Source organism: Watersipora subatra, chromosome 9 (assembly GCF_963576615.1).
Source record: "Watersipora subatra chromosome 9, tzWatSuba1.1, whole genome shotgun sequence".
In the NCBI taxonomy this organism is placed as follows: Eukaryota; Metazoa; Bryozoa; class Gymnolaemata; order Cheilostomatida; family Watersiporidae; genus Watersipora; species Watersipora subatra.
Window position 1 is genome coordinate 54,347,969 of NC_088716.1, and position 27,178 is coordinate 54,375,146.

A 27,178-nucleotide genomic window follows, 5' to 3' on the forward strand; every position below is an offset into this window, starting at 1 on the left:
AATTTAATAGAATGCAAAACTGGTACCTATCTAATGGGTTATCTCTATGTGTTGAAAAAACACGATTTATTATTTTCTCGAATCGAGCAGTTGATTATAATAGAACTTTGAAGCTATGCAACACTGAAATCCAAATTGAACACAATATAAAATTACTTGGGGTCACAATTGATGCAAATTTTGGTTTCAATACGCATATAAAACTAACAGTGACCAAGGCAAAACAATGTTTATATGCTCTTCGTAAGATTCGACATCTTTTGTCTGTTGAAGATGCTAAATTAATATATACTTCAATAGTCCGAAGTCGTCTTGAATATTGTGCTACTTTGTTTATGTTTCTTGGTAAATGTCATTCAGACCAAATTGAGGCTTGCCAAAATAAAGCGGTGCGAGTAATATGCAAAGCACCTAAATCCTTCTCAGTAACTGATGGTCGTCGATTATTGGGCCTACATACTCTCGCCAGTCGGCGTTCTTTCTTTTACAGGCAGTTGATAGGCAAAGTGGAGGTAGCTACAGTGGCCAGTGCTCTATACAAATATATTCAAGAGGATAGTGAGAGACACCAAATAAGCCTAAGATCGCAATGCTCATTAATAACACCATCTATTAATAAGAACTATGGCAGACAATCTTTTAAATATAACGCTATCAAGATTATGAAAGAAGAGGTATTAGATCCTGTAAATGAGCTGTCATTTGATATTGATTAACTGGCCATACTGTGACTACTGACCATTCTATATTTTATTTACTAACACTGGTATACTAACAACATTGAATTAAAATTATTAAAAACCATCGGTTGTCACTTTACAACCATAGCTGACATAAGAATAGTAGAGTATTGTGTCACCCGCGTTAAAATTTTAAAAAAAAATGACCATACTAATAATTACTAACTTGGAATCTAAATACTCAATCAACTCAGCTTGCATATGTATATGCACTATATGTGTGTGTATGTATATATATATGTGTATATATATATGTATATATATGTGTATGTATGTATATGTATATATATACTCAGCTCAATCAACGATCTTATTATCCTCTTATAGAAATCATATTATTGTAGCCACTATCAATTTTATTCTCAATTATCATATTATACCACATTATATTAGCTTTAATTTTTAATTATGAGGTCAACAGAACATTATTTTCTCATGAAAACCTCAATAAATAATATTCACAAACAAACAAACAAAAGCAAGTGTTATTCACAGCCCAGTAACTTCGCAGAGCCCGAATCGAAGCAATTGATTTTATTGGAATCGCGATAGCTTGTTTTTCAAAGCACCGCTTGTGATATCGCCCGGTTGCATCGTTAACACGAATGTCAACTTTCATTAGAAAAAACATTTAGTCCTGTTGCTAAGAATGGGTTGGGGGTAGCCAAACCCGTCTGAAAATAATTCGCTTCACTTCGGCGGTCATTTGGAATAGATACAGATCGAGTTTACATATACGGTACATGTACGTGTATTACTCGATATAAAAAGACATCAGAATCTTTGAGCACTATATGTGATAGTTGGTCACATCATTAGACTAACATGGTTGTACTGAACTTGTGTCGCTGTGGTAGTCAATGCTGATGCATATTTTATGATAAAGAGTAGCGTTTTATTTAAGGCGCAGTCTGTATGTTCTAATTTCAAAAAGAGTATGATCTCGCAGGTCTGGGGTAACACCAACCTAATATCGAACTCCTTTTCTAACTGCATGTGTTACAAAAGAATCCATCTATTCAGGTTAATCTGACAGTTCCGGAAGTGGTAGATACTGAGAACTGGGTCACCTCTTCTCTACCATACTGCTTGACCCAAGCATGCATTGCTAAGATGCAAGTAATTGTCGATACCCGACAGACAGTTACTGTTTGGATGAGTTTGTTGCAGTACAGAATTTCTGTGGTCTTTCAAGCTATTTGTGTCATACACTTTTTCATTCATAACAGATACATCATTTTTCTTAAACATATTGTTAGATTCAGTTGACGAAATTGTAACCAACCTTTTTGTTCAGTGCTTCTGTTAAGCTCAGGCTAATTTCCTGGTACTCTGTAAAATGTTGAAACTTGAAGCAAATAGTTACTTAGGCTAATTTGCTCTAACAAGTGTCACAATGCTTAAATTTTCTTTTTGTTTCTGTAAAAGTGCCTACAATTATTTGGGCTCTGACTCATGCACGCACCATTATTAGGTTTAGTTACTGCCTCTTTGTACAACCATTTTAAATGATGGCTAAGAAGACACCTTTGAACTGTGTTTTGCAAATTTAACCAAACAATATCTAAGCATTCACAGGTCACTGAGACCTCCATATTAGCTGAAACTGCCACTATCCTACAGACTTCAATTATGCCGACCAATACTCACTTAACCTCATGCTTTCTATCGTTTGGCCAACAAAGTTAGAATAAACTGGTCTGCTAAAACAAATTTGTACATTTTTACGCATTGTGTAATGACAGCTCATGTGATCTCTTCTTTATTTTAATAAGGGCCAACAGAAATAAGCCCACATAACGCTGACTAAACATGCATTTAACTGCTTAAAATTGAAGCTAATATAGCTAGTCTTATTTTTGTAGTAAACATAGGTTATGAGTAAAATGTTCAGTACTGTCTGCTACACTGTCCAAACACCGTAAACCACTCTGTTTAACACTATGGTTATCAGTTAAGCGATATAAACAATAATGTAATGGTGCTTGCAACGGAGGTAACTGTAACCTGACAGTTTACAACACTATCTTTTAGATTTGTAGCATTTGACTCACAAGAACTTGTTTTTTATAAGAGCATTAGTGAAGGAAAGTTTTTGCTAAAAATGAATGAGGAATGTATAACCTTTTTACCGAGCGCTTCTTCAGTGCTGGGCTGAATGACTGACAATCTTTAAATATTTATTAGAAGTTTTTTATACATTCAGCCATTCACGGAACTGATACTTAAAGCACATAAACTATATAATTTTTTTTATTATATAGTTCAATACATCAGAGTCTTGGCTTTTGAATGAGCCTATATTCAATACACAAAGAATAATAGAACTAGGAAAAACAGGGTGTCAAAAGTATGTCCTACAGTAAAAAAACGCTTGGTTGCAGTTCCCACAATGTGATGTCATAATTATTATTTAGCCTTAAGGTATAAACACACTAGGCGATATTTAGAGCGATATCGCGCTGCATGGCGCTAATATGCGCTAGAATTCACCCAGCATGCTCATGCAGAGCGATAACGTTAGACTTTCTCTACACAACTTTATTGCTAGCGAGATGCATTTCGATTGGTTGGATTTTACCAGAATGCCATTTTATGGCAGGTAATTATTTTTTTATCGATGTTCACCAACGTACAGCAGCGACAATTTGCTATTTTGTTAATATTGAAATATCTTCAGAATGAACACGAACAGAACGAATGAATTGTTCATAACTTTAATAATAGCACTCCCAGTCCTGTGCACCATAACAAACAAAAATTACAAAAAATCCAAGTTGAAAACCAACATTTGGAGTCGATCATTGCGCAGGTTGACCATCTTGAGAACGGTAAATATTTAATATATTAAGTATAAAAACCACTACAAAATAAAATCTGTATAAAAATAGTAAAAAATATTACAGTTAAAAATGCAATAATCGTTTTTTCTTATGTCTTCTTGTAGTGTAGACAGTGTACAATCTGTGAAAGTGAGATAGGTTTAATAACAAATGCATAAGTTGTTTACGTTGTCGCCTAGACGGCGCCATATTGACTGACCTAAATATATTAACAACTCCGAAGAAACTAATGATACGGAATTTTATTGACGATTTGTGGGCGTGCCCATTATATCGTTTGCTAGTGAATCGCTCAAGTGTGTTTATGCACACGCTAGCGATATCTCCGCCCTCCTCATGACGCTCGCGATAAAATCGCCTAGTGTGTTTACACCTTTAGGATCCCTTTCGCTGCCATTGAGGGTGCGTTTTTTTATGACAATCTGTGCTGTTAAACCCAGAGAAAGCTAATAATAAACTAGGATTCTAGATAATCAACAATACCCGGGGATTAGCCTGACCAATACAAACACATGTTCTGGGTTAATTAATTATGTTTCAATAAATGTACTGTCGTTGATAAAGGCAATGAGATCACATCCATTAAATTGTGACCTGCAGTTGCGTGGCCTTAGGACTATATGTCAATCGCACTTTCGCGAGATCACGCAATGATTGAAATTAGTTAATCTCAGTCGTGCCCCTCAACATCACAATAAAAAGAGAAGGCTAGTGCATAATATCATCAGTAAAACATAGTATGGTGCTTGGAATCTGAATTATTTATCATAGAAATAATCCGTACATGGAGAGCTAATGACACTGATTCCTTTGTCATCTTCATTGGTTTTCTGGAGTTGTCCTACCTTCGTCTGCCACTAGCGTCATTATCGTAGTTGATAAATATAAGCGGTAAGCAATAAAATAAGCGGTAAGAGCACACAACACAAAATATGAAAATTGTGACGTCACAATTTTCGAGCCTATACCATTGAACGTTTTTGCGGTAGAGCTCTGGGGAAATCATATAAACACCAACCAATGTCTGTTTCACCATGTCAAAAAATGACTCATTCAAAAGCCAAGACTCTGATGTATTGAAATATATGATAAAAAAATTATGTAATTTATGTGCTTTAAACTTAAAGACATTTGATGTTCAAGTCATGAATAACACTAATCAAGAAGTGACAATGTCAAGCTGGTCACACTGAAGTCAGCCTATCAAAAAAAGAGACAATTATTCATCCACGTAAAGAAATATGTGTAGTAAATAGGTAGCAATGTTTGCACGTTGTATTTACCACTCTGTGTTTTGCCACAGTAAGTGGCAAAGCGGAGTGTCTATTCTTGCATTGCTGAGCACACTTAAAATGAACTAATTACAAATGTGATGAACTACAGTTGACATTAAGGTTTTCAGGGCTGAACTTCAGTTCTTAACTTAAATTAGAGTGTTGTCCAAGCAAGAAGATGCGTGTGGAAATATTTTCGAAGCAGTGACTTTTCATTAAATATGTTATAGATAGCTCAATAATATATATGTAATAAACAAATATTCCATTGCGTGTTGTTGTTTTCAAGCGGAAAACAATCCGGAATACAGATTATTTCAATCTCTTATTGAGATCATCTGTATTTCTTATAAATACATTAAAAAGGTTTTTTAGTCCTCAAGGTATGTAGATTTAAAAATCAAAACTTGTTTATGTAGTAACATTTGTGTCTCTCATTGAGAAAGTTATGACGCAAGTAATATCGTGCAAGTTAGGTATAGAAGGTGTGTTAGATAGATCATTTGCATTCACTGAAACATTTGACCGTAACCTACCTGAATAATGACACTTTTATTTTAAACATATATGTGTATCTGTACTACATAGATTAGATAAAACTAGACGACATTGTCAAAATAGTGTGCAGCTGGTTGCAAAACCTGGAATGTATTACAGAGCAGCTGCGCCCACAGAATGTCTGCCATTCCTTCGAGAACTAAAGTTTCGGTGAAAGGATTAGTAAAGTTTGTATCAAGATTTCTCTCTGTAACTGTGGAAGATATTGCCAATCCTACTGTGAGTATTCATTTTTTTAGTAAGATACATCCTACATGTTGTTTTATTTATATAAATGACATTCCATATTTAATTTTCACTACTTTCTCTACCTAGACATACTGCACTTGTATATTTGAGTAGTACTTGTGCATGTCACACTCTTTTTGCATAACTTGAATCATTTTCAATATGATTCTCAAGTTCCAACATTTTTGTAGAGTGAACGGACACAAGATATCTTCTGGAATATTTGCTGTTTCATCTATGGAGAGAGTTATTTGCTTGACATGATGAGGGTAGGTACATCTCTGAAACTTTTGCCTGCCCTTGCAATGCTTATGTCAGAAGCCATTAGTGCAACTTTTTGAGACTAACATGACTTGCCAAGTATAGCAAAGTGTAATGTATCGTATAAAGTCACGTATCACATAACGTATCACATAACGTATCACAGAACATATCACATAAGATATCACATAACGTATCACACAACGTATCATGGAAGGTAATGTATCACATAACGTATCACGTAACTTATGACATAACGTATCACGTAACGTATCACACAGCGTATCACGTAATGTAATATATCACAACAACACATACTGCAACTCCCTAACCATATTAACTGTACCTTGTGAGTAATCATTATGTTATTGGTTCACCACTACAACATTGTTTTGCAGGGCAAAGAGAAAAGAATATGTCTGACTCTTCCTATGTAAGTAGATATACCGAACACGTGTCCTGTGTGATAGATAACTGTTGACTATCCCACTAATAGTCATTGAGTGTTCCACTAAGTCATGAAAAGCAATCCATCGGCTAAAGAGTTTCTGATAGGTGCAATGACCACAGTCATTGAGAGATTTGTCTAGATGAAACTGTTTTTAACAAAATCATCAAAAGGAAATATTGGCTGCTGATTTGTGTTTGTGCTTCATGATTTATACACTCATCTGCTCTACATTTCTAATCTAACTTGTGTCTATGCTGCTTTACATATGTTTATTCAGATTTACATCTAGTTCATGTTATGTATGTCTATGTCAATTTAAGTCTGTTGCACTCTGAATGCTTCTATGCCACCCCATATGTGTACATGATAGCGGAATGTAATGAGAGGGTAAGCAAGATTAGTGTGGCCATCTTGACAATGGCCCAGTTTAACTACTTAACACTAGTTGGTGAGCATTTCTAAAAACTACACAAAATGTTGTATAGGTTTTTTAATATCTTATTGCTGTTCCAAATCATCAAGTATTTTGAACAGATATTTATTCGTTTAAAATTGTTTAGTCTTGTTTCTTTGTTATCAGTTTTACACTGAGGGCTGACACATGCATTATGTTACTCCTCATTCTGACATACAAAGGACAGATTTAAGGGCAATGGTTTATTGCACACGCTTTAAAAAGCCATACCATACCCTTAGTTCTAGTTTTTCAAATACAACTTGGGTAAAGTCCTTTGCAAAATCAGGCGATGAGTTCTTTCCAATAAGTCTTAACTAAAATGCTTCAAAATCCTCTTTATACTATGCCACTAAGAATATATAATATATAAAGTTAAATATACTATGGTACTTATCTCTGTAATATAAAATAAGTTAAATATACTATGGTACTATCTCAGTAATATAGAATGAGTTAAATATACTATGGTACTTATCTTTGTAATATAGAATAAGTTAAATATAATATGGTACTTATCTCTGTAATATAGAATAAGTTAAATATACTATGGTACTATCTCTGTAATATAGAATAAGTTAAATATACTATGGTACTATCTCTGTAATATAGAATAAGTTAAATATACTATGGTGCTTATCTCTGTAATATAGAATAAGTTAAATATACTATGGTACTATCTCTGTAATATAGAATAAGTTAAATATACTATGGTACTATCTCAGTAATATAGAATGAGTTAAATATACTATGGTGCTTATCTCTGTAATATAGAATAAAATAAATATACTATGGTACTTATCTCTGTAATATAGAATAAGTTAAATATACTATAGTACTATCTCTGTAATATAGAATAAGTTAAATATACTATAGTACTATCTCTGTAATATAGAATAAGTTAAATATACTATGGTACTATCTCTGTAATATAGAATAAGTTAAATATACTATGGTACTATCTCAGTAATATAGAATGAGTTAAATATACTATGGTGCTTATCTCTGTAATATAGAATAAAATAAATATACTATGGTACTTATCTCTGTAATATAGAATGAGTTAAATATACTATGGTGCTTATCTCTGTAATATAGAATAAGTTAAATATACTATGGTACTTATCTCTGTAATATAGAATAAGTTAGATATACTATAGTACTTAACTCTGTAATATAGAATGAGTTAAATATACTATAATACTATCTCTGTAATATAGAATAAGTTAAATATACTATGGTACTTATCTCTGTAATATAGAATAAGTTAGATATACTATAGTACTTAACTCTGTAATATAAAATAAGTTAAATATACTATAGTACTATCTCTGTAATATAGAATAAGTTAAATATACTATGGTACTTATCTCTGTAATATAGAATAAGTTAGATATACTATAGTACTTAACTCTGTAATATAGAATGAGTTAAATATACTATAATACTATCTCTGTAATATAGAATAAGTTAAATATACTATGGTACTTATCTCTGTAATATAGAATAAGTTAGATATACTATAGTACTTAACTCTGTAATATAGAATAAGTTAAATATACTATGGTACTTATCTCTGTAATATAGAATAAGTTAAATATACTATGGTACTTATCTCTGTAATATAGAATAAGTTAAATATACTATGGTGCTTATCTCTGTAATATAGAATAAGTTAAATATACTATGGTACTTATCTCTGTAATATAGAATAAGTTAAATATACTATGGTACTTATCTCTGTAATATAGAATGAGTTAAATATACTATAGTACTTATCTCTGTAATATAGAATAAGTTAAATATACTATGGTACTTAACTCTGTAATATAGAATGAGTTAAATATACTATGGTACTTATCTCTGTAATATAGAATAAGTTAAATATACTATGGTACTTAACTCTGTAATATAGAATAAGTTAAATATACTATGGTACTTAACTCTGTAATATAGAATGAGTTAAATATACTATGGTACTTATCTCTGTAATATAGAATAAGTTAAATATACTATGGTACTTAACTCTGTAATATAGAATAAGTTAAATATACTATGGTACTTACCTCTGTAATATAAAATAAGTTAAATATACTATGGTACTTATCTTTGTAATATAGAATAAGTTAAATATACTATGGTACTTAACTCTGTAATATAGAATGAGTTAAATATACTATGGTGCTTATCTCTGTAATATAGAATAAGTTAAATATACTATGGTACTTAACTCTGTAATATAGAATAAGTTAAATATACTATGGTACTTACCTCTGTAATATATAATAAGTTAAATATACTATGGTACTTATCTTTGTAATATAGAATAAGTTAAATATACTATGGTACTTAACTCTGTAATATAGAATGAGTTAAATATACTATAATACTATCTCTGTAATATAGAATAAGTTAAATATACTATGGTACTTAGCTCTGTAATATAGAATAAGTTAAATATACTATGGTACTTAACTCTGTAATATAGAATAAGTTAAATATACTATGGTACTTATCTTTGTAATATAGAATAAGTTAAATATACTATGGTGCTTATCTCTGTAATATAGAATGAGTTAAATATACTATGGTACTTATCTCTGTAATATAGAATAAGTTAAATATACTATGGTACTTATCTCTGTAATATAGAATAAGTTAGATATACTATAGTACTATCTCTGTAATATAGAATAAGTTAAATATACTATGGTACTTATCTTTGTAATATAGAATAAGTTAAATATACTATGGTGCTTATCTCTGTAATATAGAATAAGTTAAATATACTATGGTACTTATCTCTGTAATATAGAATAAGTTAAATATACTATGGTACTTATCTTTGTAATATAGAATAAGTTAAATATACTATGGTGCTTATCTCTGTAATATAGAATGAGTTAAATATACTATGGTACTTATCTCTGTAATATAGAATAAGTTAAATATACTATGGTACTTATCTCTGTAATATAGAATAAGTTAGATATACTATAGTACTATCTCTGTAATATAGAATAAGTTAAATATACTATGGTACTATCTCAGTAATATAGAATAAGTTAAATATACTATGGTACTTATCTTTGTAATATAGAATAAGTTAAATATACTATGGTGCTTATCTCTGTAATATAGAATAAGTTAAATATGCTATGGTACTTATCTCTGTAATATAGAATAAGTTAAATATACTATGGTACTTATCTCTGTAATATAGAATGAGTTAAATATACTATGGTACTTATCTTTGTAATATAGAATAAGTTAAATATACTATGGTACTTATCTTTGTAATATAGAATAAGTTAAATATACTATGGTACTTATCTCTGTAATATAGAATAAGTTAAATATACTATGGTACTTATCTCTGTAATATAGAATAAGTTAAATATACTATGGTACTTATCTCTGTAATATAGAATAAGTTAGATATACTATAGTACTATCTCTGTAATATAGAATAAGTTAAATATACTATGGTACTATCTCAGTAATATAGAATAAGTTAAATATACTATGGTACTTATCTTTGTAATATAGAATAAGTTAAATATACTATGGTGCTTATCTCTGTAATATAGAATAAGTTAAATATGCTATGGTACTTATCTCTGTAATATAGAATGAGTTAAATATACTATGGTACTTATCTCTGTAATATAGAATAAGTTAAATATACTATGGTACTTATCTCTGTAATATAGAATAAGTTAAATATACTATGGTACTTATCTTTGTAATATAGAATAAGTTAAATATACTATGGTGCTTATCTCTGTAATATAGAATAAGTTAAATATACTATGGTACTTATCTCTGTAATATAGAATGAGTTAAATATACTATGGTACTTATCTCTGTAATATAGAATAAGTTAAATATACTATGGTACTTAACTCTGTAATATAGAATAAGTTAAATATACTATGGTGCTTATCTCTGTAATATAGAATAAGTTAAATATACTATGGTACTTATCTCTGTAATATAGAATGAGTTAAATATACTATAGTACTTATCTCTGTAATATAGAATAAGTTAAATATACTATGGTACTATCTCAGTAATATAGAATGAGTTAAATATACTATGGTGCTTATCTCTGTAATATAGAATAAGTTAAATATACTATGGTACTTAACTCTGTAATATAGAATAAGTTAAATATACTATGGTACTTACCTCTGTAATATAAAATAAGTTAAATATACTATGGTACTTATCTTTGTAATATAGAATAAGTTAAATATACTATGGTACTTAACTCTGTAATATAGAATGAGTTAAATATACTATAGTACTATCTCTGTAATATAGAATAAGTTAAATATACTATGGTACTTATCTCTGTAATATAGAATAAGTTAAATATACTATGGTACTTATCTTTGTAATATAGAATAAGTTAAATATACTATGGTGCTTATCTCTGTAATATAGAATAAGTTAAATATACTATGGTACTTATCTCTGTAATATAGAATAAGTTAAATATACTATGGTACTTACCTCTGTAATATAAAATAAGTTAAATATACTATGGTACTTATCTTTGTAATATAGAATAAGTTAAATATACTATGGTACTTAACTCTGTAATATAGAATGAGTTAAATATACTATAGTACTATCTCTGTAATATAGAATAAGTTAAATATACTATGGTACTTATCTCTGTAATATAGAATAAGTTAAATATACTATGGTACTTATCTCTGTAATATAGAATAAGTTAAATATACTATGGTACTTATCTCTGTAATATAGAATAAGTTAAATATACTATGGTACTTATCTCTGTAATATAGAATAAGTTAAATATACTATGGTACTTATCTCTGTAATATAGAATAAGTTAAATATACTATGGTACTTATCTCTGTAATATAGAATAAGTTAAATATACTATGGTACTTATCTCTGTAATATAGAATAAGTTAAATATACTATGGTACTTATCTCTGTAATATAGAATAAGTTAAATATACTATGGTACTTATCTTTGTAATATAGAATAAGTTAAATATACTATGGTGCTTATCTCTGTAATATAGAATAAGTTAAATATACTATGGTACTTATCTCTGTAATATAGAATAAGTTAAATATACTATGGTACTTATCTTTGTAATATAGAATAAGTTAAATATACTATGGTACTTATCTCTGTAATATAGAATAAGTTAAATATACTATGGTACTTATCTCTGTAATATAGAATAAGTTAAATATACTATGGTACTTATCTCTGTAATATAGAATAAGTTAAATATACTATGGTACTTATCTCTGTAATATAGAATAAGTTAAATATACTATGGTACTTATCTCTGTAATATAGAATAAGTTAAATATACTATGGTACTTATCTCTGTAATATAGAATAAGTTAAATATACTATGGTACTTATCTCTGTAATATAGAATAAGTTAAATATACTATGGTACTTATCTCTGTAATATAGAATAAGTTAAATATACTATGGTACTTATCTCTGTAATATAGAATAAGTTAAATATACTATGGTACTTATCTCTGTAATATAGAATAAGTTAAATATACTATGGTACTTATCTTTGTAATATAGAATAAGTTAAATATACTATGGTGCTTATCTCTGTAATATAGAATAAGTTAAATATACTATGGTACTTATCTCTGTAATATAGAATAAGTTAAATATACTATGGTACTTATCTTTGTAATATAGAATAAGTTAAATATACTATGGTGCTTATCTCTGTAATATAGAATAAGTTAAATATACTATGGTACTTATCTCTGTAATATAGAACACAACTAAGATATGTTTTTTGCTTGTTCTCTTATAAACGTAATACTTATCATTATATTACAAGTTTTGATCCGTCATGGTTGCGTATGGCAAGTGTTTCCATCACTATGTCATCATCAATGTCATGGCTGAAAAACTCACCCAGATATCTTCCAACTCATCAACTTTTATACTACAACTGTTTCACTTCTACTGCTCCTTTTTGGCATACATGCAGGTTTATGATACTTGATGCCTACTGGTTTGTTTATGTGTTGCTAGGAAGCGCCTGTTTGACCGACTGTTGCCTACTCTCCAGCCAGCCTTCACCATGAGAGATCTTGTGTTTCCTACTAAAGAGAGAGTTATCATCCTCTACTCCGCACTTATGGGCTTCGTCAAGGTCTGGGATGCACAGATGCACATCAGGTTGGCTTTTTTTTGTATCAGGATATTTCTGTATCTCTCCTTCCAAAAGATCATCTGGAACCATCTCAGCTCATCAAAGAGCCTTTTTCATAGCTGTGTGTAACTGCGGTCTTGATGGGTATGTCTAGTCTTTACTCCTGTTACGCAGGAGACAGCCGTAACTCAGTATATTTATGTCTGGCCTTTATCCTCAAAGGTTCGTGTAGCCTTTGTGCTTATAGACTTGTCAAGCTTATGCATTTGTCCTCATACTTAAAGTGTGTTATCAGTTTTTTAAGTTCAAGTCTTTTCAAGTTCACCATCTTTCTAGGCTATGCTATCCTTTTTTCTGAACTTTTAACATATTTAAAGAAATATACAGAAACCTGAACTTATCCACTTTGTCATGTCATTATCCACTTTGTTAATGAGCACAGATTACTGTTACCAGCTATGAACTCCATTTGAATGCGTGTCATGTACTGAATTTGTTTTTTAAACCAGAGACAATGTTAATGAGGAACTACGCTGTGCCTTGCTCAAAGAACAGAAGTTAAAAAATGCCATTGTCGATGCAACGCAAAGAGTCCAGGTTGCCAGAGAAAACAGAGACCGTGATATAGACAGATGCCAGAAGGTGAGCAACTGTCAATGTTGCACGTGTAGGTAGTTGACCTAGTGACTCGGGGTGCTAGTAGGTGTGGGTGGTTGACCTAGTATGTGTGCTAGTAGGTGTAGGTGGTTGACCTATTAAGTGTGTGTGTTAGTAGGTGTAGGTGGCTGACTTAGCGAGTCAGTGTGTCACTTGGCAGCCCACTCCCATATTCATGTATAAAACCTCCACATGACTATCATAGTCTGCGGGTGCTAGTAACAGGTGTCATATCCATAGTTAAGAAGGTGCACTCGAGTACCTTCTTCAGGTTACAATATACTATAACATACATCAATTGAAGACGCGATTGGTGGCAGCCTATCAGCACTGGCAATAGTTTCAAATTATAAGTTCAATTGTTTCCTTGTGATGATTGCAGTCTGCAGCCTTGAGACATTCAGCTCTCCAAACTGTTAGCTTTTTTATTATCTGTACTGTTATCTGTCAGAGACCCAGTTAGCGCTGTCGTTAGCCTCCTTGAGCTGACTGGCCCTTACTGTTTTGCTGCTTGAAGCAAAGTAGGGATTACTGGAATAAAACAATGTTTTGGTTATTGTTGGAAAATTGACTTGCTGAAACTTTTCTGCAAATTTTGGGAGTGTGATCTACCTGAAGCTGCGTTCACACCAGCCGATTTCATGTTAATTGTCTGGATGATTTGGCCCACTCGTGGAGAATCGCCTTGTGTGGAAAGAGCAAACGCGTCCGAAACCGATTTTGTCCAGAGAAAGATTTTATTGGGCTCCGTCTGATCGGCGGATGATTCAATTTGAGTACCCTAGCTTCATTGGCTACTCAATGTTTCAAATCACTTTCACAGTGAATCATACCATTCATGTCCTTTATGTGAATCATACCATTCTTGTCCTTTATGTGAATCATACCATTCATGTCCTTTATGGGAATCATACCATTCATGTCCTTTATGTGAATCATACCACTCATGTCATTTATGTGAATCATACCATTCGTGTTCTTCATGTGAATCATACCATTCATGTCCTTTATGTGAATCATACCATTCATGTCCTTCATGTGAATCTTACCATTCATGTCATTTATGTGGATCATACCATTCATGCCCTTTATGTGAATCATACCATTCATGTCCTTCATGTGAATCTTACCATTCATGTCCTTTATGTGAATCCTACCATTCATGTCCTTTATGTGAATTATACCATTCATGTCCTTTATGTGAATCATACCACTCATGTCATTTATGTGAATCATACCATTCGTGTCCTTTATATGAATCGTGTCATTTAAAGTGAACGCCTTATTTGTTTTCACATTTGTGCACTTTTTGTCATAGCGTCAAACGCAAGTAATAATCCCGTTCTTAGCACCCCCGAAGGCTGCTATCAACAGAATTGATACTATTTCGTTTATATTACTACAGTTTGTTTACTGTTTACTTTTGATACAACAGGAAAAATTAAATACAGTGTAATCTTGACTCACAAACATATATCGGCTGAAGTTATCTGACCCTGCAAATAAAAAATGACAAAATCGCAAACACTCGGTTCAAAGTCGTCCCGGCATGAATGGAAAAAATTGGCCCAATAATTTCCATCAAATCGTTCAGATATCGGCCATAAAAACTCAGTTTGCAAATTGGCTGGTGTGAATGCAGCTTAACCTTTACCAAACTGTATCATTTTAACAGAGGCTTAAACAGAAGTTTCTAGATAGCGGAATCAAATGATCTGTTAGTTTGTTGGATTTTACATTTATGAGTGATGGTGCTCTCTAGTTGCAAGACAAGTTTATGACGCTGGAAACAGCTGCTGCTCAGACGAAACACAAAGTGAATGCCATGCAGGTTGAGGTTGAGCGAATAAAAATGACACTAGCAGAAAGAAAAGCACACGAAGTAAGTATTGCTGTATAGTAAGTATCGCTGTATAGTAAGTATCGCTGTATAGTAAGTGTCGCTGTATAGTAAGTATCGCTGTATATTAAGTATCGCTGTATAGTAAGTATTCCTGTATAGTAAGTGTCGCTGTATAGTTAGTACATATTGCTGTATAGTAATTGTCGGTGTATAGTAAGTACATATTGCTGTATAGTAAGTGTCGCTGTATAGTAAGTGTCGCTGTATAGTAAGTACATATTGCTGTATAGGAAGTATTCCTGTATAGTAAGTGTCGCTGTATAGTTAGTACATATTGCTGTATAGTAATTGTCGGTGTATAGTAAGTACATATTGCTGTATAGTAAGTGTCGCTGTACAGTAAGTGTCGCTGTATAGTAAGTACATATTGCTGTATAGGAAGTGTTGCTGTACAGTAAGTGTCGCTGTACAGTAAGTGTCGCTGTATAGTAAGTGTCGCTGTATAGTAAGTGTCGCTGTATAGTAAGTGTCGCTGTACAGTAAGTGTCGCTGTATAGTAAGTATCGCTGTATAGTAAGTGTCGCAGTATAGTAAGTGTCGCTGTATAGTAAGTGTCGCTGTATAGTAAGTATCGCTGTATAGTAAGTATCGCTGTATAGTAAGTGTTGCCGTACAGTAAGTATCGCTGTATAGTAAGTGTCGCTGTATAGTAAGTGTTGCTGTATAGTAAGTGTCGCTGTACAGTAAGTGTCGCTGTATAGTAAGTGTCGCTGTATAGTAAGTGTTGCTGTATAGTAAGTGTCGCTGTATAGTAAGTGTCGCTGTACAGTAAGTGTCGCTGTATAGTAAGTGTCGCAGTATAGTAAGTGTCGCAGTATAGTAAGTGTCGCTGTATAGTAAGTGTCGCTGTATAGTAAGTATCGCTGTATAGTAAGTATCGCTGTATAGTAAGTGTTGCCGTACAGTAAGTATCGCTGTATAGTAAGTGTCGCTGTATAGTAAGTGTTGCTGTATAGTAAGTGTCGCTGTATAGTAAGTATCGCTGTATAGTAAGTATCGCTGTATAGTAAGTGTCGCTGCATGTACTTTTCTTTAATAACTCAGACTCGGTGGAGGATTTGGAAAATATGCAGTATATATACTAGCTTTACTACCCAGCGTTGCCTGCGTAGTAAAAGAGTCTGCACATAAAATTGATTTGTATTTAATATATTACACTATTTCCCATTCTAACTTTCAAACTACATATCATGAAAAAAGTGTTTTGTGTAGTTGAAATAATTTAAGAGAAATTAAAAACAACTGTAAAGGTTTTCAAACTTTGTGAAACAACTGTAACTTTCAAACTTCATACTATGAAGAAAATGTTTTGTGCAGGTCAAATAAATTAAAAAAATAAAACAACTATAAAAGGGTTTAAATGTAAATGTGAAATAATTAGCAAGTAATAGCTAAATTAAGTCAGTTTGACTACCATTACAATAAAAGATGATTCGGTAATGATACAATTAATACGAACTGAGAAAACCAAATAAAAGTTCTGAATATGTTGAATTAATAATAACAATTCTCGCATAGAGCGGTGTGTTTAAAAAAGATTACTGTTCCATCAGAAGCTATCCATCAAAACTTTGAATACAACGATACTGGTCCCTCTCGATACTGGTGCAAATGTAAAATTGAGATGTCGGACTGTCTTCGTTCGACCGAACGGAGAGAGAATGTCGAGGCTCTTCTCACGAAAACAATAATTATAATTGTCCCCGTGAAAAGAATTGGCTTTGACCCCAGATATACTAATTGAACCTTATGAAATATATTTTTTAACAGTTGCAGTGCTGAAATAATAAACGTGAGCATTCTGGTATACGGTAAATGATAACGTCGTAGATCATTATGTCTTCTACGGCTCAGATGTAGAGCGTCTGGATTTTAAACTTGCGGCCGCAGTCTCCATGAGTTCAAATCCATCAGAACGTCAAAAGTATTAATTTCTAGCTTTTAATAGCTATAGCTGGAATGACAGACATACGACCAACTTTGAGAAATACAGATACATGTGCATAAGGAACTATAGACTTTGTCTTTGAAAAGATGTCATTTTATTTACTGTATTTTAGCTATGTGCATTATGTTTCAGCAGAGTGCTCTTTTACACGCTTTTCATATTATTTTACCTCTATAGGCTGGCCAGAGAACATTCACTTTATATTGTTTATTTACTTGTGGTAAATGATGAGGAATTATGGACTACTAGTAGCTTTCTTATGTATAGTTGTGAAAGTAGTTATTTTGGCTTTCTCTGGCGGTCTGCTGTATAAAAAAGGCAAGTAGTTCAAACTATCTGTGTCAATAAAGTTACCACAGTATTAACTATGGTACTTATATCTGTAATACAAATAATTACAGTATAAGTTTATAACTGTGCATAAATTTAACTGTGCTAATAGAGTTTACTGTAGTTATGGAGTGGAGATGCTTTGAGCCGAGAGTTAGGCAACCCAAAAACTACAATAACAATATATTAAATATAAATGGCAAAAATTGAATATCAGCCATTAGAGCCCAATAATTTGGAGTTAACCACTAAAATAACATGACAGGCTTCTATGTATCGATATTCTTATACCAGGTGGTAGGGTAAGCATCGAAAAGGGTGATAACAGAGTCTTGTGTTCCTAAATCGCACAGTAATCATTCAATTAACCATACAAATAGAGTAACAGACAATCTTAAAAGTTCCTATAAAATGAACATTATCAACTGCATGTATGGTACATGTAAATCCTTGTGGTTTGGCTAGACGGAGTTGAAGGCGGCTATCAAGTCAGAGGAAGAAAAAATTGAGTACCTCCAGGCCAATGCCCTGCCACCTAAGGCAGAGTTTGAGGCAAAGCTGGCATCCGTAGCCGAAGAAGTTGATGAACTGCAAGTTAGTACTTTGCAATGTTCTAGTTTGAGTCTTCTTGACTTTGAACATTCCTGAACATCTTGCCTTTAGCATTTATGTAGTTTTTTATTCTACTATAAGCTAGTCCTGTTGTGTAGGAGCAACTGAGACAGAAACAGAGTGCTCACAAGGAGTATGAGAGGAGGATTGATGGAATCACTCGGCAACAAAAGGCGGTAAAGTCTTCTACGACTACGCTGGAGGAAGTCATACGAGTGATGGAAAAAAACAGGCAAGCTTATGTTTACCTGTAGGCAGATGGAATCTGCTGTTAGCATTTGCAGAGGTGTGAGACCATGTAATGGAGAAGTGTGTGCTGAGATATCATGCTATACAGAGGTGCACGGTGTGACACTGGTATACAGCGGTGCATGGTGTGACACTGTGCTATACAAAGGTGTATGGTGTGAGACCATTTTATACAAAGGTTTATGGTGTGAGACTATGCTATACAGACGTGTGTGGTGTCAGATCATGCTTTACAAAGGTGTATGATGTGATACGATGCTATACCGAGGTGTATGGTGTGCAACCATGCTATGGAGAGCGTATGATTTGAGATCATGCTATACAGAGGTGTAAGGTTTGAGACCATACTATACAGAGTAGAGCATGGTATACAGCTCTTCCCCATATTGATTCTTGAATCCAAACTAAAAGCTTCAGAGTCTAAACTGATTTATAAACTTCCTGATACTTATTTCATACTACTTTTATGAAATCTAAATCTCTCTGTAATACCTGCAATATTTATACATTGAAAAATGAAATGATACATCGAAGGTTTTTTAGCCTTTTTTCCTTATTGAATGAAAAAAGAGCGACTGCTATGATAGGGTATCATTTTTGGTAAGGTTCATGCACACCAAACATGCTCCATGCTAACATAATTTATCAATAGGAGGCCAAACTAAAAATTTACAAAAAAAACCTTGTGTTTTTAACCTATTTCTGACACCACTGAGTAGTAGTACTGACATCAGCTACTGCTTCAAAAAGAAACCTGTTACACTATCAATGAATATTTACTAGTATGAAAGTCAATTACTTGTTAGCTCAACTCATAGTCTGGTTGTCTTGAGTACTGTAAGAGATAGTCATGTGTTGCAATAAAGCACGAACAATAAATATATGCATAATAATAAGGCGAACGATTGGTGCAGGGAGAAGCGTCATGGGTGGCGCAGCAGAATGTTGAGGGTTTGAATCTCTTACAATGCAATATTTTTTATTAACCTCCAACTGTGGCTTCGGACAGACAGACATTGTTCCTGTTATATTAAATACTAAACCGAATTTCTGGCATTGCACGAGTATTAAAAACAGCTCATAAACAGTGGCAGGCCATGTAGTTGCCATTGGCTAATATGAGTAAGCTAGTAACCGTATTGCTAAACTTACAAATAAGAACCATGAGAGTAAGCTTTAGTGACATTGCGTGTAACGCATGATAATGACTCAACTCACCCAATGAATCCATTGCATCTCTTGTGGCTTAATGGGTTAGCTTATTACCTTGTGAACAGGAGGTTTCAAGATCAAATCTTCTACAATATGGATTTTTCATAACTAGATTTTAATCGCTATAGCTGGACACACACCAAACAGACAGACACCAAACAATGATGCCAGACGACGACCTACTGAAATTTATATATATAGATTGGCTCTTTTTGTCACACTGTGAACCGGGACAATACGACCTACATGTAGATGTCATAATATGACTACCATATGCGTCAAATATAGCAATGAGGATGACTGTTTTGTTTAACAGAGCCTTAAAGGTATGGCCACACGTGCCGATTTTTTCGTTGGTACTGATCGAAATCACGAAATGAATGAAAAACCCACAATTAATCGACCGAAATTCACAGAATTGTCAGAGCTGTGCATGCACACCAAAATCTTCAAAGAAATGATTTTAATTGGCTAAACAAATTATTAGCGAGCACGACTCTAGCAGTTTTCATAATTTATATAGTCTGAGGCACATAACGCGAAGAAAAAGAAAAATAAGAAAAATACTAACACAATTCGCCATAGTAAACACAACGCAAATGGCTTGATTGCGCTAAAGATGGCAACTTTTTCTACAATGGAACTTTTGCTGCTAAAAAGAAATTGTTATTATTAAAAAAGAAACGATTCGTAACCATGGTGTCCGGACAATAAAGAATCAACAATAGCGCGATCTAGGCAACTGCGTCGTATGTACTATGTTGAATGGTACTGGTACTTTTTGTGTCGTAACACTTTGGTATGTGTCTTGGACTATACCAATTGCAAAAGCTGCTAAAATCGCACTCGCTAATAATTTTTTTAGCCAGTTTTAGCCAGGGTTTTGTCGGCGATTTTGGTGTGTATGCACAACTCTGACAATTCTGTGAATTTCAGCCTAATAATTCTGTGTTTTTAGTTCATTTCGTGATTTCGGTCAGAACCAACAAAAAATTGGCACGTGTGGCCGTACGTCTACTCTGTAGTCAACAAGGATCAGCTACTTCGCTCTTACCCATCCCATGCTACTTATAGACAGACTTTCTTAAAGCATATAAATTACATAATTTTTTTATTATATATTTCAATACATCAGAGTCTTGGCTTTCGCATGAGCCTATATTCAATACACAAAGAATAATAGAACTATGAAAAACGGGGTGTCAAAAGTACGTCCTGCAAAAAAAAGCACTTCGTTCAGGTACTCAAAATGTGACGTCCTAATTCTCATTTAGCCTTAGGTCGTTGATCCCTTTCGCTGCCATTGAGGCTGCGTTTTTCTGTGACAATCGGTGCTGTTAAACCCGGAGAGCGCTAATAATAAACTAAGATTCTAGATAATCAACAATGCCCGCAGTGCTAACGCCCGCCCAACCAATACAAACACATGTTCTGGATTAATTGATTATGCTTCAATAAATGTACTGTCATTGATAAAGGTAATGAAATCACATCGATTAAATTATGACCTGCGGTTGCGTGGCCCTTGGACTAAATGTCAATCGCACTTTCGCGAGATCACGCAATGCTTGAAATTAATTAGTTTCAGTCGTCACCCTCAAAATCACATTAAAAATAAAGAGCTTGTGCATAATATCATCGGGAAAATATAGTATGGTTCTTGGAGTCTGAGGTACTTATCATAGAAATAATATGTATCTTCATTCGTTCTCTGGAGTTGTCCTACCTTCGCCTGCCACTAGCGTCATTATCGTAGTTGATAAATAAGCGGTAAGAGCACACAACAACGAATATGAGAATTGTGACGTCACAATTTTCGAGACTATGTCAGTAAACTCTTTCGCGGTAGAGCTCTGGGGAAATCCTATAAACACCAACCAATGTCTGTCTCACCATGGCAAACAATAGCTCTTTCGAAAGCCAAGACTCTGATGTATTGAAATACACAATAAAAAAATTATGTAATTTATGTGCTTTAAGCAAAGCAAATGTTAGGTTAAAAAGCGTGTCGGAATGATGAAGAGCAAAAGCAGTCTGTTAGCATCTTCATGGCCCCTGACGTTTGTGCCCCTGTCTTTAGTCTTGCAATTTATAACATTGTTTGCTCTCCACAGAGAAGACATTGCTGACTGTGAGGAGATGATACGTGGTTTCGAAAAAGCTGGGCGGGAGGTCCAAGCACAAAACCTGGAGACAAGACAGGAAGAAAGTAGATTTTGTAAAGCTACAGAATTGGAAAAGTCTTCTTTAGAACAGCGAATCGCTGACCTGGAAAGTGAAAATGAACAACACCAGGTGTAAGTAGTCTTTGAGCTCGATGTACTTGGAGTTGTCTTTTTATGTCCGGTAGAGGTAGACAACTTCTCATGTTGACTGGACTGCAAATAATTGGAGTTTGTTGCCAAATAATACACAGCCATTTTGCTTTGCCCTTCAACTGTTGGGGTGTCTTACATTAATTATTATTATTAGTTTCACTAGACAGCTGGTTATAAAACTAGTGATGTGTGGGTTATCATCTAGCCAAAGTTGTGAACTTGTAGAGCTTTTCCTAACTTTTATGTTTGTAAAAACAAGTTTTCTTCTTTACTCTATTAAATGTAACCTTTGAATACAATTCGCTGAAATGTTGGTTGAAAATGTTGCTAGTCATATGTAGTATTTTCTTTGTTAAAATGTCTGTGAATGTTACTATATCCTTTAGTGTGTTGTAAACACGTGCTTATGTAACCCTAGGTTTGTCAGTTCTGCATTGGTAGATCTTTATGATAGATTTGGACAAGTTTGTAAGGTTTAATTTTTTTTCAAGTGCTGACTATTAATTCAATTTACACTGCTTGTTGTGCCTTGCAAAGACTTTGTTTGCCAGTTTTAAGTATTTCTCAAAAATGGAAATAGACATTGTACCAGCTTAGACCATGTAACAGACATCAGTTTACGAGTAGTCTCGATAGTTCAATAGAGTTATTATATATTTAATAGAGGTATCGTATACTTAATAGAGATATCATATACTTGATAGTTCAATAGAGGTCTCAAATATTTGATAGTTTAATAGAGTTATCATGTATTTGACGATGAAAGCCGCGAGTCTGCAATGGTGTTTTATGCCTGCTCCCCATCTATGCTGTCAGCCTATTGCTATAGATAGTCGGCTACAATATAGTTCAAGCATGATATACTTTTTGAGATAATTTTATCACAGTCATTGAGTTGGAAGGACTCTAAAGGAATTGGGGGGTGTAACACTGGTGGCAGGTCAAAGCAATAAAAATGAAAGTCGTCTAAAAAAGTGTTTTAATAAGTTCTGGAATGCAGAAGTTATGAAATGAAACTGCAATTAATTACTGCGGCAGACATGATCTATTGATACTCAGCATGATAAAGAGATTCATTATACCTTATTGCTACAGTTTCATCATGTCATCAGCCATGTAGCATTTGCTGGGTTACTCAGCGTTATAGCCAACTGTTTGTATCAGCAAGTTTATCGCAAGAAAACTTCTTCATCAGAAAAAACTAGATCCTCGAACATTAACTCCACAGTACCCCGTGTAACATACCGGTATATGTTTTAGCAGTTTTGTAGAGTCACCTACCATAAATATGCATTTAAATGGAAAACTCCTACTTGAGGCCAAAAAGGCGATATTTCAGCCACACAATGATGTCAAATTTGATTTGTTTACAACAAGCCATTTATATTTAGTTCTTTCCAAATTTGAAGTAACTTGTTAAGCGCAGAACATTATAAAGCCCGATATGTGTCACATAATTTAATAGAATAAAAATGCAATTTTTATATATCACAAAATATACCCGCAAATTGATGTAAATTGAAGTGAAAACTTGAATATTACCCTTTATTTTCACAGTCCGGGTAGTGCGGGGTTAAGGAAAACTTTGTTATATATTTCTGGTTGAGCACATAGCTACTGGCTATGGTTAGGTGGGTCAATTCATAAGTTGAAATAGCACTTGGCTCATTATCCCAAGTTGAGTGACATGGCAATCTGCACTGGAGTGGACTGATCTGGTGCAAACCAACAGTCAGTTTTGCCTCCAAGAATAGCAAAGCATATGCAAGCTTGTATAGCAGTTTTTTTGGCCATGGGTCTTCTCATGTGAGCTTTCCATTGCCAGGGTCAAGGAGGACATACTCAGTGAAATAGAAAGAATTAAGAAGGAAAGGGTGGCTGCCGATGTTATGCTTGGAGCAATCGATTCAGAGAGAGAGGAAGCTGTGGCAGAATTTAACAAACTTCTTCATCTGGAAAAATCTGGATGGAGACATCTCGAAAATCTCAAGGTTTAAATCTTAAATTTGAAAAGCAAAGTCTAAATTTAAAGAATGCATCAATAGTTATATTAGATGTGATTTGACTTCAATTGTACGCGTAGTAGTGGTTAGTATGGCTTGTCTATCGGAGTTGTTTTCTCAATCCTAGTTAGTAGCTAAATTTCAGTAGGAGAAACAGATGCTGTGGAGGGTTGGTTAGGTGTTTTGAAGCTATCTTATTCTTAAGATGTATCACATATGATGTCATGTCTAGCCCTTTAAAAATCTAGACCTGTTTTTTCCTAAAAATAGTTGTCTGCGGCTAAAATGGTGTAAAGCTATGGGGTGATCGATTACTAATATATGATTCATGTGAGTTTCATCATTTAGCTTTGATATATGCTAAAAGAACCACATTGCCTTTTGTGTTAGCAATAGTCAGGAAGTTTGACTAGAGTTGGGAATCGAGTGATCACAAAAGAATTCTTTTTTAATAAATATGTTAATTTTATCCTTTCTGTATTAATTAGATTTTAACTTGACTCATCATCCCTAATTTAAACAGTTCCATTTCTGGTATTTCCCAAACTCGTATTAACCAGAGTTGTGCCTCATCCTTAATCAAAGTCATGGAATTCTGTCATTCGTATGATATTTTATTATCTCGCTGCCTAAATTCAACCGATGTCGACATTACACCATTTCCAAGTGTGTATTTAGTACTCTGTCATTAGCAGTTTTCATCACCAAGGTAAAAGTATAAATACCTGATTAAAATCTATTTGTAGTCGTTTTCCTCGACAACCCGCTAAACATACATGACTGGGTGCGACCAAAACGAATAAATTATCATTGACTCATGCTTAGCTAATAACATGTATTATTAGGATGTATTACAATGGAGGGACTGTTGACAACTTATGAGAATAAGAGTTGTTACATGTCTTTTCAGTTTCTATTACAATCTATTGGAAAAATATGTTATGCATAGTCCTAGCCTAATTCATCATAGCTAATTGTTGCCCTTTATAGCCGATGGCCCTGCTGCAGCTCATCTCATTTCTTTGCTGTTGTAGATGCACGTGAAAGGCCGGGAGAGTCGGTCGTGATGCAGTAACAATATCTACATCCTTTACTTTTGAAATGCTACACAACATAGATGGAGCATTATACGCAGCAGGTGATGAACGCACGTAGCTTCTTTCATTCATCCGCTATTTCATCTAATAATCACCTTCCGAAAGGTATAATATATCTTTCAATGAAAGAGATGGTCATTATGTAACAGACAATAGTGTTGGATTACATCAACCCTGTTCAATGCCTACTATACAAAAACACTCGTGCACACACATGTCATATCTTTTCACCCGATAACTTGATGGTCATGTTGGTATTTACTTGTGTGAATGGTCAAGTTTAGTCATATGTTTTTCAAAAGCAGTCGTTTATTCCATTGAAATATATAGCGATATCAAATGTACAATATAATTTAACAAACAATTAGCACCTTGAAAATAATCTGTAGATTTCTAATAACTGTAAAGATGGAGGCGCCTTTTCTTGAAGATACGAGAAGATATTGTCAAGAAAACACTAAAACTATCAAAAACTTTGTACAAAAAATGATAAAGGCATTGTGGGTAAGAGAGAAATATCGAGTATATCATCAATGAGTAGTAGCAGTGTAGCAAATGATCAGTGTCAGAGATATGATTGCTGTAGCAGTAGACAAAATAAATATGCTACACCAGCGACTCCCCACCCAAACTGTCTATTAGGTCAGGTTTTATTGGTCGCTGTTTCAAGGCTTCGGTGTACGGAGGTGGTTGAGTTGGTCGATAAAACAACGAAGTTTGTTGATTGGCGCTTTTGCTCAATGGCAGCTGATTAGTTGATTTAGTTATATGTCCGCCCACACTACCAGGCTGATAGAATATACTACTATGGTCAGAACTTATTTTGTTACTTGTAGATTTAGTCGATGCCGCTCTTTTGATCACTATCTTCTTGTCATCGGTTTCAACTATCCCCACTGTGGTATTGTTGTTGGCAATGTCTGTCCAGTGGTTCTTTAGAGTATTTTGGGACGAGTGCGAGTCAGATTCTGTCGTACATCGACTGGATGAGGTACTGGAGCGGTCTTCTTGCTGTTCGAACATCTGCACTGACTTGGCGTAGAGCTGTTTTGCTCTTGCACTATTCACTGACTGTTTTATGCGATCAATTTCAGCCACTGGAGCCGTCTTGTTCTTTCGTTCAATTGCTTCTCTGTATGGTGGAGGTCTATTCGGTCTGTATTGCTGGGGCATGATTGGCCTCGTTTCTGCCATATTGGCCCCCATGCTAACGTCAGCTGTCAGCCTTTGCCTAGTTTCAGTACGGCCTGCATATGTATTTGTACGAGTTATCTTTGGAGTACCAGTATTGTTATGTTTATGTAGGCGATGTGTGCCTGAAGTTTTTAAACTGCTAGCTGTTTGACGCGAATCGACTTCATCTTCCGTGTCTGTATTACCTGAAACTATTGTGGTCCGCTTTCGAACAAGCTCACGCAGCTTTTTCTTTTGAGCTTCTTCGCTTTCAATTTTGCCATGAAACTGTTGCAAAAAGTCAGTAGGATGATGGCCGCTCTCCGATTCCAATATTCGAGGAGAGTTGATATGTCGATGAGTGACTAAATCTGTCGACAATGCATCATCGCTTGAGCTCGAGCCTTGCTGTAAAGACGAACTCGTGCTTGACTTTTGTAGTAACTCACTGCTTGGCCATTCATTCTTGGGAGTTTTACTACAAGTGGAAAGGGCTTAATTGAGTACTCATTTACAGAATAGTCCCACAGAGCATAAGCAAAGTAAATTCAATTGCTAGACAGATGAATGATTTTGATTAAGTAGAAAACTAGATCCAGATAAAGAACTTCGTGCATTACAAAGGAATGTACATGAACAACAGCAATGGCAATTTATGTTATACACTCTAATAAGGTCACAA

The 27,178-nt window shown here is 33.7% G+C and overlaps 2 protein-coding genes across 4 annotated transcripts in view; one reads left to right on the forward strand and one right to left on the reverse strand.

The window, feature by feature from the left end:
- The first annotated feature begins 1,666 nt into the window (after nt 1-1,666).
- LOC137403773 (myosin heavy chain, clone 203-like) lies at nt 1,667-25,399 on the forward strand. Its single transcript, XM_068089810.1, has 12 exons — nt 1,667-1,689; nt 5,515-5,634; nt 5,835-5,912; nt 6,303-6,337; nt 12,874-13,020; nt 13,504-13,636; nt 15,414-15,533; nt 18,298-18,426; nt 18,543-18,676; nt 22,020-22,202; nt 24,049-24,214; nt 25,261-25,399. The coding sequence occupies exons 1-12, from the start codon at nt 1,678-1,680 to the stop codon at nt 25,291-25,293; spliced, it is 1,290 nt and encodes a 429-aa protein (XP_067945911.1). The 5' UTR covers nt 1,667-1,677; the 3' UTR covers nt 25,294-25,399.
- The window catches only part of LOC137403771 (rho GTPase-activating protein 20-like), a 42,964-nt gene continuing 41,102 nt past the window's right edge, over nt 25,317-27,178 (reverse strand). For 2 of the 3 annotated variants that reach the window (XM_068089808.1, XM_068089809.1), the window contains exon 11: nt 25,335-26,974. In XM_068089808.1, coding sequence (XP_067945909.1) covers nt 25,930-26,974 — 1,045 coding nt within the window. In that variant the 3' untranslated portion in view covers nt 25,335-25,929. Of the gene's footprint in view, nt 26,975-27,178 lie in introns of all 3 variants that reach the window. The other variant, XM_068089807.1, reaches the window with a different exon arrangement.